The following is a 13,194-nucleotide window of genomic DNA, read 5'->3' on the forward strand; positions in this document are numbered from 1 at the left end:
ACAGATGGAAGAGAGGAGAAATACGACAGAATGGTTTCATTCTAGCTTCACTGCTTTGGGACACGTTTTCCGTACTCCGTGATACAACTTAGCCTCCTACCTGTTAAGTGGTGCGTTTCTAACACACTTGGGTTGACTTGAATTACCCCTAATAGATACGTTTTTTGGATACGTCTTCACTTTGAATAACCGATTGTTGAAGTCGTCCTGAACCTGAAAGGATCATGTTTATCATAAAGGGTGTAACAGTGTTGTCTTGCAGAGAAACATGGGAACAAAATTCATCCTTGCGGAACTTTGAAACTGCACTAATCAATATTATCACACCAACAATGATCTCATGAATAAGTTCATCGATCAAAAGTTAGCGCCTTGCTGGTTCACACACAAACTGAACCAAAAGAGTAAATTCTTGAAACCTGAGTGCAAATGAGTTTTACTGTAAGTCTGGATCTGCTCGGTGTGTTGAGTCGTTTGCCAACACATGCACAATATTAACTTTACATAATATTACGTCAACGTTGTGTTTACAGCCAGTTGTGAAGTCGCAATGAAGTGATCATGGTCCCCAGATGATTCATTGTACTCATCACAGGTTTAGCATGCTACGCATTAGCTTGCATTATCACTGTAATTGTGTTAGCATTATGTAGTAACATTTAGCCATAAGGATTCCAGCTAATACACTGACGTGGATCATTTAAAAAATGTACATTTACGTTGAGCAACGTCGGCTGATCTCCGAAGAGAGCCCAGAACTTAAAAAAGGACTTGCTTCTACTAAAATGTTCCTACTGCAGTACACACTGCTGGTGCCGATCGATGTGCCGGTTGTAGAGGGGAGGGCCGACGTACCTGATGCAATCCAATTTTTAAAAGGATCACAGTTATCCTCTTCCTTTCAGATATCATCTCATATAAGTTACATTTTTGTGTTCAATATGAAGGAACGGTGCTCAACAAAACCACAAGCTTCCTTCCAATGGGACGAAAAATTCACAAATTAAACGGTCCATATTTTCATGTTTAATTTTCTTAGCCGTTTTTTAACATGATGAAAAGGTCAATTTGCATTACTTAATATTTGTAGCACAGTTCAAAGAACACGTTTAAAAAAAGGTCTAATATAAACACAGCCATAAGGCTTTATGAACACACACACACACAGACACACACACACACACACTCGCATGCAACTATTGGTCTTCAAAGAAGACTTTGGCCATGGCGAGGGCGACCTTGGCCACCTTTTTGTCCTTGGCGTCGGCGCCCATGTTGGCCCGTGCCAGTCCTGTCCAGTACTGCTCTGTGCGGGTCTGGTAATCCGTCACCATCTCCCCCTCCTGCACTGCGGGGTGATCCTCCTCATCTGGAAACACACGTAGAGGTTAAATATGCTGGGGACACCCAATGCTTGGGTTTAAACCAACCTGATGAAGGAAGTTAGCATGCTAACATTATACACTAAGATGGGTTTACGTTTAACATCAGCATGGTGTTGTTGACACTGCAAGCTAAATGCTAATACATTATGTATTAGCATTTAGCTTGAAACACCAGGAATTTTATATTTGAATATATGTTAATAACAGACAATATACTTAAGACAAAAGATGTTGATTTATTTTGGAATCTACATTTAGGATCTAGTCACCATTGTGTGAAGAGCTTATTTCATGCATCGGTGAGGTTGGTTTATCTTCTATAATAAGGTATCATATAATACTTTGTCTTATCAGGTAACAAGCATTCTGATCTCGTTATGAATAGTGTGACGTGACCATTATAGAGTGATCATTATAAGAAAGTGAAAGGGGACAATAATCCCTCACCTTCATCATCCTCGCCGTCCCCTCCAGACTCCTCCTCTTCCTCCTCTTCATGCCCTTCTGCTCCTTTGGCCTCTTCTTCCTCCTCCTCCTCCTCATCTTCCTCTGACTCAGACTCCTCCAGCCACTCCTGTGTCTCTGTGGATCGCATTAAAAAAAAACAAAAAATTAAATGAAAGCTCGCAAAGTTCCTCACGCTCATCATATTCCAACAAGCTGCTTTAGGGCGATCGAAACACTCAATACATTTGATACAATTGCTCCTATCTTTGTGTATTATTTCACCTATGTGTGATTTTGACTTGTCTCTTTTTGCACTCACTTGGGTCCATTTCCACCAGAACCTCCCACTGGTCCATCTTGTTGAGGTCCAGCGAGTAGAAGTCGTTCAGGGTGAACTGGCGGTCGCCGATCTCGAACATCCCTCCGTAGAGGAAGAGCTTGCCTTGACGCACCGTTGCCATGGCGCTGCACCTGGCGCAGGGCTCCACCAGAGGGGCCGAGGCTGAAATATTTCAATAAAAAAGAAAGCTGATTGTGCAACCCATCTTCATCTTCTGTCATCTTAAATGTGTTTAGTGTGCGAGTGTAATCTTGCCATCGTCCTCATCCTCCTCTTCGTCTTCTTCCTCATCCTCCTCATCCTCCTGAGCTCCACGGATCACTTCCTTGATGGTCATCACTGTGCCATCCTCATTGACAATCTCCTTGATGACCTCAGTGGGTCCTTGTGGTGCCTCCTCCTCCTCCTCCCTCCTCTCTGCCCCCTCCCCCTCTGCTCCAGCCTTCTTTCCCCTTCTGCGTTTCTTCTTCTCTGACTTGTTTCCCTGGAAACGAAAAGGATAAATAAGTCGAAGCGTCGACACCCTGCAGTTGACTGGCGGCTCCCTTGAGCGGGGATGCTTTCAACCAGTGGTCGGGTATTCATTTTGGTGTGAATCAGAGCCCCAGACATTTTATGACTGGTAACTTTAAACGTGTGGCTTCTTCAGGAGCAGCTTGTGGCCTTCATCGTGATAAAGTTTAGACATTTATCCTTAAAGTTTGTTTAAGAAAACATAACAATAAAACTATTAAAAATATTATTTAAATGATTCAAACTGAAATACTTGACTATAGTTTTACTGGTCACCTTGCTATTTTATAGTTTTATTGCGCGACTTTACTTTCTCCTACGTGCTGATTCATGAGCCCCGGAGTTAACGATAGCTAAAGTGAGCTCGTGTTCGCTTAAACTGCGGTTCGATTTAGTATGCAGACTACAAACACAAAGATGTTAGACTTGGGCCCAACACATTCAGCCAGTTGGAACCGAAGAACACAGCAGAAGAGGCCTGTACAGCAAGCAGGATTTGATGCCTGCATTCCTACACTTATAAAATGTAAAAGTGGAAGTGATCCAAGTATTCAGAATACAATACTCAGATTATTACAGATTACATTTGGGGGCATGTATTCTGTATGGGAATACGTTTAAAAAGTATCCTCCTCAACACTGTCCAGGAGTACAAGAGCAGTAAGACTTGCTTTAGTCACATAACTCTCCCCCCCAAAAAAGATTTGCACGTATCGTCTTTATTCCTCATCTATAGGAACCACCTGGACCCTCACTCACTCAGCGGGGCCCTGCGGCCCATGGGGCTTACCCTCAGCAGGCCGGGGAACCAGCGGTTCTTCAGCGCGTCGTACAGGTAGAGGTCGTTGTAGAAGTCGCCCTCCAACGTCTCCTCGTCTTCCTCGTCACAGACCCCCCCGAACAGCACCGCCCGGCCAGCCGGGCCCGCCGCCATGGAGAAACTGGAGCGGGGAGGGGGCTTGTTGCCAGAGGGGCTCACTCTGGACCACGACCACTTCTCTGAAGGACGGGGGAATGCGTTGAGTGGTGGTGGTTCGGGGGGGGTGGGGGGTTCAGTCACAATGAGATAACCATGAGCATGAAAGCTGGGGGAGTTCTGTTGTTTCGGTCAGTGCGTACCTTGGCCATCTTTACCCTCTCGCTTGAGAAGGAACATGTCGGAGTGGATGGTGCCCTTGTCGACGTCCTTCTTGACTCGCTATATGAAACGTACACAATCAGGCCACCGCATCACAAAGCACAATGCATTATGAGCACGGGAAGAAGGGCACAAGCACACACACACACACACACACCACTTTGGAGTATCCCCCGTAGATGACGACTCCCATGCCGTCGGGCGTGGAGGTCATCTGAGAGGCGGAGCGCGGGGAGGGGGCGGAGCCTGATGGAGCGAGGCGTGACCAGGAGAAGGTGTCCAGGGAGAAGGAGTAGACGTCATTGTAGTAGATGAAATCCCTGCAGGGGGAGGGGGCGGAGTTAGACCAAACCACAACATGAATACATTTAAGAGCCTGAGGACTGTTGACTTTGTCACACATTGCAAAGAGTCAGCTGATCACTCTCCAGAACAAGATCCATATCACACAGGAATTTAACCAAAAAGTCCAAGATGTGCTATCATTTTAGATTTTATCAAGTCTTTTTGATATTTTTCATGTCTATGTTGCCTATAATGAAGTATTTTTGTGCCCCATATAATAAAATAGTAAAATAGTACATGACCACCCTTTCAAAGATCAATTAGCTTTTAATTCTTAACGACATTAACTCATCTAAATTGGAGGAAAAAAATGCATACCTCTCACTGAAAAAATAGACTCTTTGACTCTGAACATGCACTTAAATAAAAATCAAACATGGCAGACGGTGATAAAGAATATTTCATTTCACAGACAACCTCAGTTTCAGCTTGTTAGATATAAGCTAGAAAGAAGCAACAACAACACTCCGCTCATTGTGTCAAGCACAAAACGCCACAGCTGTGGGTGAAACGTCGATAGCATAAAAGCTATTGAGCTCATGTCCAGATATTGTATAATAAGTCAATATAGTAATTAGGTTCACCAGCGAGTCGCTAACTTTGTTGAACCGTCCCGTTGCATAAGAGCAAAACAATGAGCTGAAACACAGCAAATCGCTGCCTATATCTCATCATTTCCATGGAGTTTGTGTCACTTTTGTTTCGCATCCTAATTTGACCTAATTACTGCAGATTTGAGTTGAGTTTTTTCATACTACCACTAATAGTCACACTTATTAAAGAATGATTCGCTCATTCACTGAGTGCACGTGTGTCCCTGGGGATCATTTATCACATTCAATGTATTTAAGACAGATAACTGATCAGGGTGCAGGATAAGCCATGCTCATTCATGAGGAGGTACGGATGCAATCAGAGATGTTACTGGTCCACCCTCCACTCCATCACAGACACACTGGGATCGTTTATCATTCTGCCCACCTGGTGCTCTCATGGAAACCTCCAAACACCAGCAGCTGCTTCTTGCTGAGGACCATGCGATGGCCGCTGCGACCTGGTGGACCACCGGGCGCCCTGGGGAGCAAAAAAGAGAGGGTAAAACCTGAAAAACACCATGTGCACCTATGTGTACTTGTTAAATCAATATCTAAAAGTATTTTTTCTGATAACACATTACATGAAAAAATAAGTAATTGAAATAAATATTAGTTCAGAACCCTGTAAAACGTTCCCTCTGCCAATTATCATCTCCACCGTGACGCCTTCCCTTCATCCCTACGTCTCTTTGAATGACCCCCTGCACTCACTTGATGTTCTCCCACGTGTGTGTGGCCAGGTGCAGCACCCATAGGTCCTTGTAGTGGTAGAACTGCTCCCCGTTTGGAGAGGCAAACTCACCCCCGAACACCCAGAGCTGACCCCCACCCTGGGGAACTACCACCGCCTGAGGAGGGACGGGAGGGAGGATCCGAGACGAGGGGACGGGGTGAGGGGTGTTCGAACAAAGCAAGATTCAAAAGTTTGGATGTCAAGACGGAATTAGTGACAAAGTGGCTGATAAGTTTCCCCTACAACTGTCTGCCCCCTTGTGGTATAAATGGAGAACCACAGTGGAGCATAAAGAGTCAATCAACCCCGCTCCAGCTTACGTGGAAGTAACTCACATAGTTGATGATAATGCAATAAGACGGACACATTCGGCTGAGAGGTTACACAGGCTGAGGGTCAGGATCCTCGTACCTGGTGGGAGCAGCGGGGCGGAGGAGGGTTGGGGATGTCCGATTTCACCCAGCTGTTCTTCTTGATGTTGTAGAAAAACAGATCGTTGTACAGGTACGTCTGCAAAGAAAAGGGCAGCATTGTCTTTGTCTCGTCTTTTTGGGGATAAATAAACCAAATAGTGTGCATCAAAGCGCATGAGCTTAAAAAGCATTTTGCACAACGTAGGCGACAGAGAGGCCATGTTGAACAGACAAACCCCCAGTTGATCAACTGTTCGTAAATGCCACCAAATTGGGCCGACTGGTCGTGTCCTGTGAGCGTATCTTCCCCTACCTTCCTTCCATTGAAGAATTCTCCTCCGAACAGGATGAGCTCCTCTTTCTCGGGATGGGCGGAGAGAGTAGCGCTCAATCTGCAAAAGCACAGAAAGACATCAGACACTCTACACCTAACCGGTTTGGCTGGGTTTCAGTTGGTGCAGTGAAAACTGCAAATGTTATATTTTAGCTAGAAATGTATCTGCTGATTTGATCAGGAACAAATGAATAGAGAAAATAAACCAAGGGCTGCAAGTCAATCAGTGGGCTCAAATCAAATTTTCCTTCTGGATGGTGAATATCATACCTGCTTAACATCAGCGTTTTAGCATAATAACACCATGGCAATCATCACAAATACAGTTCTAGTTGAGAGCTATCTTCAAAGTTTAAAAGAGCAAAGGGAGACGGCTGATTTTGCAGCTCGGAGGAAGCGGTGCATTGTTTCACCTCGGCGATGGAGGAGGACATGTCGTCTCTACAACTTGGGTCTTGGTTGCATCCAGATTCTGAAACTCAGCAATCAGAGCCTCCAAATCCTCCTGGAGACAGAAGAGGAGGGATGGAAAGCGATCAGAACAGATGAAGTATGAGGTCCTGTCAATGTTTAAATTAGTAACACTAGCTAGTCCTCCTCATAATAAACAGTTGTTAGTACCTGACACTAATGTAGTTAGCATGGGTGGTAAGCCTGAGCTAACGCCAGGGATGTTGGAACAAATATGAATTTAACAGTTCAGCCCACGTTAACGTTTACGTTCAGCTACCTCCTCTCGTTTGGACCTCTTTGAAACTTTTTTCTCCATCTTGGCAGCTGTCTTCTCCGCCCCCTTCACCTTCTTCTCCTTCTTGCCCTTTTTGCCCATGACCGGACCGATTGATGTCGTTGACTTTCGGGGGGTTTGAATCTCTTGTTTCTCGGTGTCACGTGGACAGTCCAAACAAACACGCACGCCGAATGCCGACGCGTTTCCACCCGCGAGGGCGATCGACTTCCTGTAGGAGGCTCGGTGCGGAGGAGTCACAGCGCCCCCCAGCGACGGGAGGACGCACGTGGCCATTACATTACGTTGCAGAGGAAGAAACGCTCGAAAGGACCCTTTAAAATGCTTTTAAAAGTTTAAAACTAATGGAGTGTCCTCTGCGATCTCCGTCAAGAGAGAAAAGCGTAACGAAGAGTTCGCTATAGTGCTCCTCCAGAAGAGAAGACGTATTCACGACCCCGCTGCGATGCCCATAAAATGGACACAGTGTAATGACAGTGAACGTTTTCATTTGAGTGTGTATAAATACATATGTTTTCAGGGACAGATTAGGGCAGACCAGGGCCCCAGGCCAAGAAGATGCATCGGTCACCATTGACCCAGATTACACAGTAAGTAACTGCCCACACAAACTGCCCGAGATCCTTTTGGGGCTGAGGCTAGTTTCTCCTTGTAAAGCTGTTACACCTGCTCTAACCAGTCCAATGATGGGGATGATAAAGATGGGGACAACAACTATGGCTGCCGGTAGCATTTACACACTCAGCGTGACGTCTGTCCGCATGTTTGAATACACGTGTTCGTTTGTCTTCAGAGTGTGTGGAATGTCACAGAGAGAAACCACAAGTGCTGCAAGGAGCAGGGAAGTGTCGTGACACCTTGATGGGGCATTTGTTTATTATTAAAAGCCCTCTGTGCAGGCCATGCAGCCCCTCAGCAGGGCCTCCTAACTGAAGCTGCAACATTAATAAAAATGTCATTCAGCTAAAATGAGATGCTTTGGTAGTGAAAGTCAGATAATCAATTTTTCTAAAAGATGGATTCAAACCATGTTGTTGTTTATTATAAACAGAAGAGGATTGATGTGTGATGATTCGGTCCTTCTAAACCCTGACAGTTTATCTAAAATTACAGCTTTACAATTTCACCAAAGCGTTAGGGTGCATTGTGTCTCTTCTGAGACACTCGGAAATATTTTAGCGCCTGACACTCAAAAAGATTAAATGTCCAATTAAAGCGATACCTCAAACATTGGTAGTGATATCTTTAGGAAGGCGTTCTTTTTAGATAAATATTATCAACTACAGAATTTAATTTATCAGCCAAATGATTGCTTTTCTTTATATTGCTTTCACCATATCTGTGTCTTATCTATGTAATCAGCTCCTTTGAAGGCCCTCTCTGGTTAAATGGAGGCCTTATCCTTCATATCTGTTCACGGTGATTAAAGAAGGAGGAGGCGATGTTTGGAAATGACATACAAATTCATCGAGGCCAGTTTCAGCCGTCGGTTTCGGCTCTTTCCAACCATCTGTCAGCATATTGTAATATTCATTTTCCTTCCCAGCGTATATAACGACTCAGAAAAGCCCAGACACACAAACCCATCAACAGACTACACACACCAACACACACACACAAACAGTGCATGACTATATGCCCACAACTCACTCCGGACTGCTAACCTTTGGAGCTTTTCTAATGCGCCCCAGGGAGCATCTGTGGATGTGTGTGTGTGTGTGTGTGTGTGTGTGTGTATTCATTGTATCTATGTTGAGGTATTGCTGGGGAGGCTGGTACTCCACTTGTACTGTTACAGATCAGGCCAAGCAAGACTTTGACAAAAGGAATTACAAAAATCTCATTTTATTTTATGAATGTGTGTTCCAAATAAGAAAAAACAACCTTCTTCCAGTGAGCTAGACACACTAAAGCCTTTCGGTGAAGTCATGTGGGGTCCCGTGAGGCAGGGGCCCGTGAGCAATGTTCCAGGGACTGCAGACTTACTGATGTGTTCAGGATGCATGCTCGAAACCCTGAAGGCAAATGTGTGGAACACAAGCACTTTAGTGTATTAACCTGGTACAAATAATTGTGAATGTAAGCTGTTGATGGCAACAAATAATGTGCTATAAATGATTTGCTGTCTCATTTGAAAAGCAGATGTTTTCCACAGATGCAGATGTCACTTTAGCCATTACAATCACCACTAAAGCCATGTTAGCATTTCGATGCAATCAAATGAAATGACTTGACTTAAGTTTTGGATTACACTTGACGAGACTTTAAATCAACCTGACTTCACATCACCTCACATGACAACGCAGCTAGTTTTTCAAGCACAGGTCAGTGAACCAGAACGTGAGCAATATTCTCTGAACAAATGTTGTTTACTCCGATTAAGACGGAAGAACAGATGGCTGTCTGACACCTGTGTCCCTCTGCATCAATACACACACACACACACACACACACTCAATGCATTAGTGACTCAGCATCCTTGCATCAATACTGCCCTCAGCACGGGGCCGTCTGGCTGTCAGACTGAGCGCCTGGTCGTGACTGATGCTGGTGGGAAAGGAATAAAGGAGCGAAGTGATAAGATGAGCAGCGATGTCAACACCTGAGACAAGAAATTACCCAGAATGTGGTTATCGAGGTTGTCAATGGAGGCTGTTGCTAAATAAACACAACAGAGCGGGACAACACTCACGTCATTTGTGGAGCATCATGGAAAACTGAGTCTTACTTATTTACAATTGTAAAGTTTACCAATTCAAAGGCTACATCTCACTGGTTTAATCTATCAGAAACAGATGTGTAAAAATATTTCTAAATGACCAACTTCTATTAAACATGAATAATCACCAACTGTTGTTTATTACACAATGTTAATTAGTAAGATTTAGAGGTGTACTTATTTTAACATTTGCAGGCTCCAGCTGTGTACTTACTTGGTTTTGCAGCATCTTCGGAACCAATGGAAATATCTCCTGACAACAGACCTCAATAAATGCTAAAAGTTGGTCCTTCAATGCATTAAACATGTCGACATCAGAAGATGAGGGTCATCAAAATTACCCTTTGCCTCACAGTGTTTTGCTTTTATTCTTTTATCTCGTATCCTTGTGTGTCGGTGGGTTTGTGTGTTTGCACGTCTTAGTCCTCTGTGCTCCTTTAAAACTTGTGTGAGCCTCATGGCGTGTCCCCCGGGAGTGTGTCAATGCTGCTACCAGTGCATGTGTGTTTAATTGTGCGTTCATTTCGGGAAGTGAAAACCAGAGCTAACCCCCGTTTGTGTTCCCTGCAGTGAGGATATAGATGTTTAGACACATAGGTGTGAAGAACTGTAGATGTATAGATGTGTAGACATAGTTTCCTCTCACATGGCCTCTACAAGCAGCAGCGAGGTGTGGGAAAAAGAAGAAATAGTTGAGGTTGCTGGGAGGAACTTTGAACCTGTTATGCTAGTCTCATTGTATCACTGATCCCTCTGCGTGTTCTTCATGAGGGTGAATCCCGAGCAGGACTGAGCAGCCTGGGATTAGAGCTTTTCAAAAGAGAATCTGGTGCATCGTGAACAAGCGTCATAAACAACAATAAGCATAAAAACACATGCGTGTCCGTCCTGTCTCGCTGATGTCAAGCCAAAACCGGGCTCAGTAAAAGCATCGGTTTGATTCCTGCTACGAGTTAATAGCTTAATTAACTGCTTTGTGTATGGTGTGAAACATCTGTGGTCCAACATGTTCCCCCTGTGAGTCAGATAAAGAGCCGTATGTGGCCCTTGCAGGTCTGAGTGACTCAGTGTTTACTCACTTGACACAATAGGTGTGTTACATTTACACAGCCAGCCCGGTTCACCACAGCGCTTTTACAGATTGCAGCTCGTTGAATAAAACCGAGGCTGTGCTTCATTCGCTCTGAGACGCCTGCTCTGATGAACCAGTCACAACTGAACTAGTTGTTTTAAACGGATTAGACTTCAGTTACCGGCCTCTCAAGCAGAAATTGTTCCAAACCAACTGTTTATTACCCTTTTCAAAGGGCCTCCATTTGTGTTACTCTATGTTACTATTAGTTAGCAGTTGTCAAAAACTGCATATTTCACTTGTGGCCTCAGAAACTTTAGAGATCGTCAGGTGGCTTTTTACGAGTCACTTCCCTTCCGACTTACCTATGTAACAAGTTGTCATGATTTATTAAATATAAAGCAGTGGGAAAACAGTCCTGGAGGATTTGTCTCACTCACAACTAGTTCATTAATGTTCTCAAGCTGAAGGAGAGGCCATTCTTCCCCGCATCACCGACCCCTTTTCAGTGCTTTTCTGTGTTTATAGTAAGCACATGATGCTCACATGCAGCTAAAGAATGTTCTTTGAGGGCATTACCCACCACAGCACCGGCAGCCTCGAGACACCGAGGACTAATCTCAACCTCTTTGTCCTTCCCTCATATATCAAAATACACTTGTCTGATCTTTTTGCAATTCTTTTGCTTGGTATTAATGATGTAATGTTTTTTACCAAGTGGAAATATATATATATATATATATATAAAATTAAATGAATATGTTCTGCGTCCATTTAACAAAAAGAAAATGATGTTATGACATTTTTCACCTATGCGCGATGAATCGTCAAAGCGAGAAAATAAAATAAGATGCACTTTTTGTCCGTAGGTTTGCGCCGGCTTGCTCCAACCTGCCAGAGACACCTTAAAGATCATGGCACAGAACGACAGGAGCGGGACGGACTGAGCGAATGTTTGTGATCTCAGGGGCCTTGGAAAGGAAAACAAGCTGGTTTGAATCAGACGGCCAACCGGCCCGGGTTGAGACAAAGGTGTGGAAAATAGAACCTATTTTATAAAGGGTTTTGAACTACTGGACAAAGGCTGTCACGGGATCAATTGTAAAAGATCTCCCCCCAGCTGAGGATGTCCTGGAAACATCTGCCGCAGAGGTTCATTGAAGCTCCCCAGCCGGCTTTGGGAGGTATTCCTGTGGTTCGGCAGATTTACGGACTTCGTTCCACGAAGCAAAGAACCAAGAAAAACGCACGCTCGACAGATTCAACTCGACCCAAAGCTGGTTGATAAAATCAAAGAGAGGATTTTGTCAGACATTTTGTGTTCTCCACGTTTGATCTCCTATAAACAAAGACTCACACGTAGCAGGTGTCGTGAGCACCTCGGCCACTCAGAGCAAACCTCCACCACACTGCAATTTCCTTTTCTCAGAAAGATTGTTGCTGTTGTCTCAAGTCAAGTGTTCACGTCGTAATGCTACTTCACCATGGGAGTAGTTATACATTAAAATAGCTATAAATCACGATCGTCTAAGCTAAATAGAAAAAATAAATGTATACACATGCTGCTTTTGCTGTTAATGATTGACACATAAAAAAAAAAGACCAAGCGCAGGTCAAGATTGTTGTTCTTAAGGTTTAATACATTGATTCATCACTAGGTGATGTGCTGGGTCACTTTATCTTTTGAACCTGCTTGTGGAAAAATCATCACATAGAGACAGTACAGGCTCCATGGTAACGCAGCTCCGACAGAGCACCTGAATCGCTACTAAATCCTCTCCATGTGGCCAAATATCAGCCACGCTGTTGAGTTTAAAATCCAGGTCACTGTTGGCCAGGTCCAGGTGCATAACGCTACCAGGCCTCGTTAGTCAGTGTTAAAGTTGCGTCTTTGTGTCGTTCCACCTTCCTGCCCTCGTACCTTAAATGTATCACGAGGCTGTGAGAATGACTTTAGATCAGTTCCCCACCTCCAGCCCATGCTGTGAATACTTGAGAGGATTAGCTGCTTTGGTTGTGTGTCATGTTTCCCTCAGCAACCAGCTCAGCAGGGCCCTGCTGTTCCATACGTTCAAAAACGTGCTCCAAATGGGGAGCGGCTTTTTGGGAACGGTTTCTTTCAAAAGATTTTATAATAGAGACGTAGTCGAGTTTTATTTCATTGATCTTTTTAATTCTCCGGGATTGAAAACACAAAATACAAAGTACATGGAAAGGTAAAAGCCGCAACATTTTAAGCTCCACAGTTTTAGTCTTGTTATCAAATCAGCAGTTCTTTTTAATGTGAAACCACGAAAACAGATATTGCACAAGTTAAAAAGTTACTTTTACAAGTTTTCTAAAAAGTATCATGTTGTAGAACAAAACCCGAAACAGATTGAGGACAAGGGGCGTTTCAGCAGAAACTTCAT

The 13,194-nt window shown here is 44.1% G+C and overlaps 1 protein-coding gene across 1 annotated transcript; it reads right to left on the reverse strand.

The window, feature by feature from the left end:
* Positions 1 to 1,013: 1,013 nt before the first annotated feature.
* klhdc4 (kelch domain containing 4) lies at positions 1,014 to 7,206 on the reverse strand. Its single transcript, XM_037452548.2, has 13 exons — positions 6,975 to 7,206; positions 6,658 to 6,749; positions 6,224 to 6,302; positions 5,909 to 6,007; positions 5,476 to 5,612; positions 5,150 to 5,242; positions 3,981 to 4,143; positions 3,805 to 3,883; positions 3,476 to 3,684; positions 2,428 to 2,656; positions 2,152 to 2,334; positions 1,833 to 1,967; positions 1,014 to 1,369 (listed from the first exon to the last, which is right to left on the reverse strand). The coding sequence occupies exons 1-13, from the start codon at positions 7,071 to 7,073 to the stop codon at positions 1,197 to 1,199; spliced, it is 1,770 nt and encodes a 589-aa protein (XP_037308445.2). The 5' UTR covers positions 7,074 to 7,206; the 3' UTR covers positions 1,014 to 1,196.
* Between the last annotated feature and the right edge of the window lie 5,988 nt (positions 7,207 to 13,194).

The sequence above is a fragment of the Pungitius pungitius genome, chromosome 6, assembly GCF_949316345.1.
Source record: "Pungitius pungitius chromosome 6, fPunPun2.1, whole genome shotgun sequence".
In the NCBI taxonomy this organism is placed as follows: domain Eukaryota; kingdom Metazoa; phylum Chordata; class Actinopteri; order Perciformes; family Gasterosteidae; genus Pungitius; species Pungitius pungitius.

Excerpts from the sequence above, each read along its gene's own strand:
- klhdc4 (XM_037452548.2), bottom strand. The coding sequence starts at position 7,073 with ATGGGCAAAAAGGGCAAGAAGGAGAAGAAGGTGAAGGGGGCGGAGAAG. Across the intron at positions 6,008-6,223 it reads AATTCTTCAATGGAAGGAAG|ACGTACCTGTACAACGATCT; the intron begins GTAGGGGAAGAT and ends TTTTCTTTGCAG. Across the intron at positions 1,968-2,151 it reads TCTGGTGGAAATGGACCCAA|AGACACAGGAGTGGCTGGAG; the intron begins GTGAGTGCAAAA and ends TGCGATCCACAG.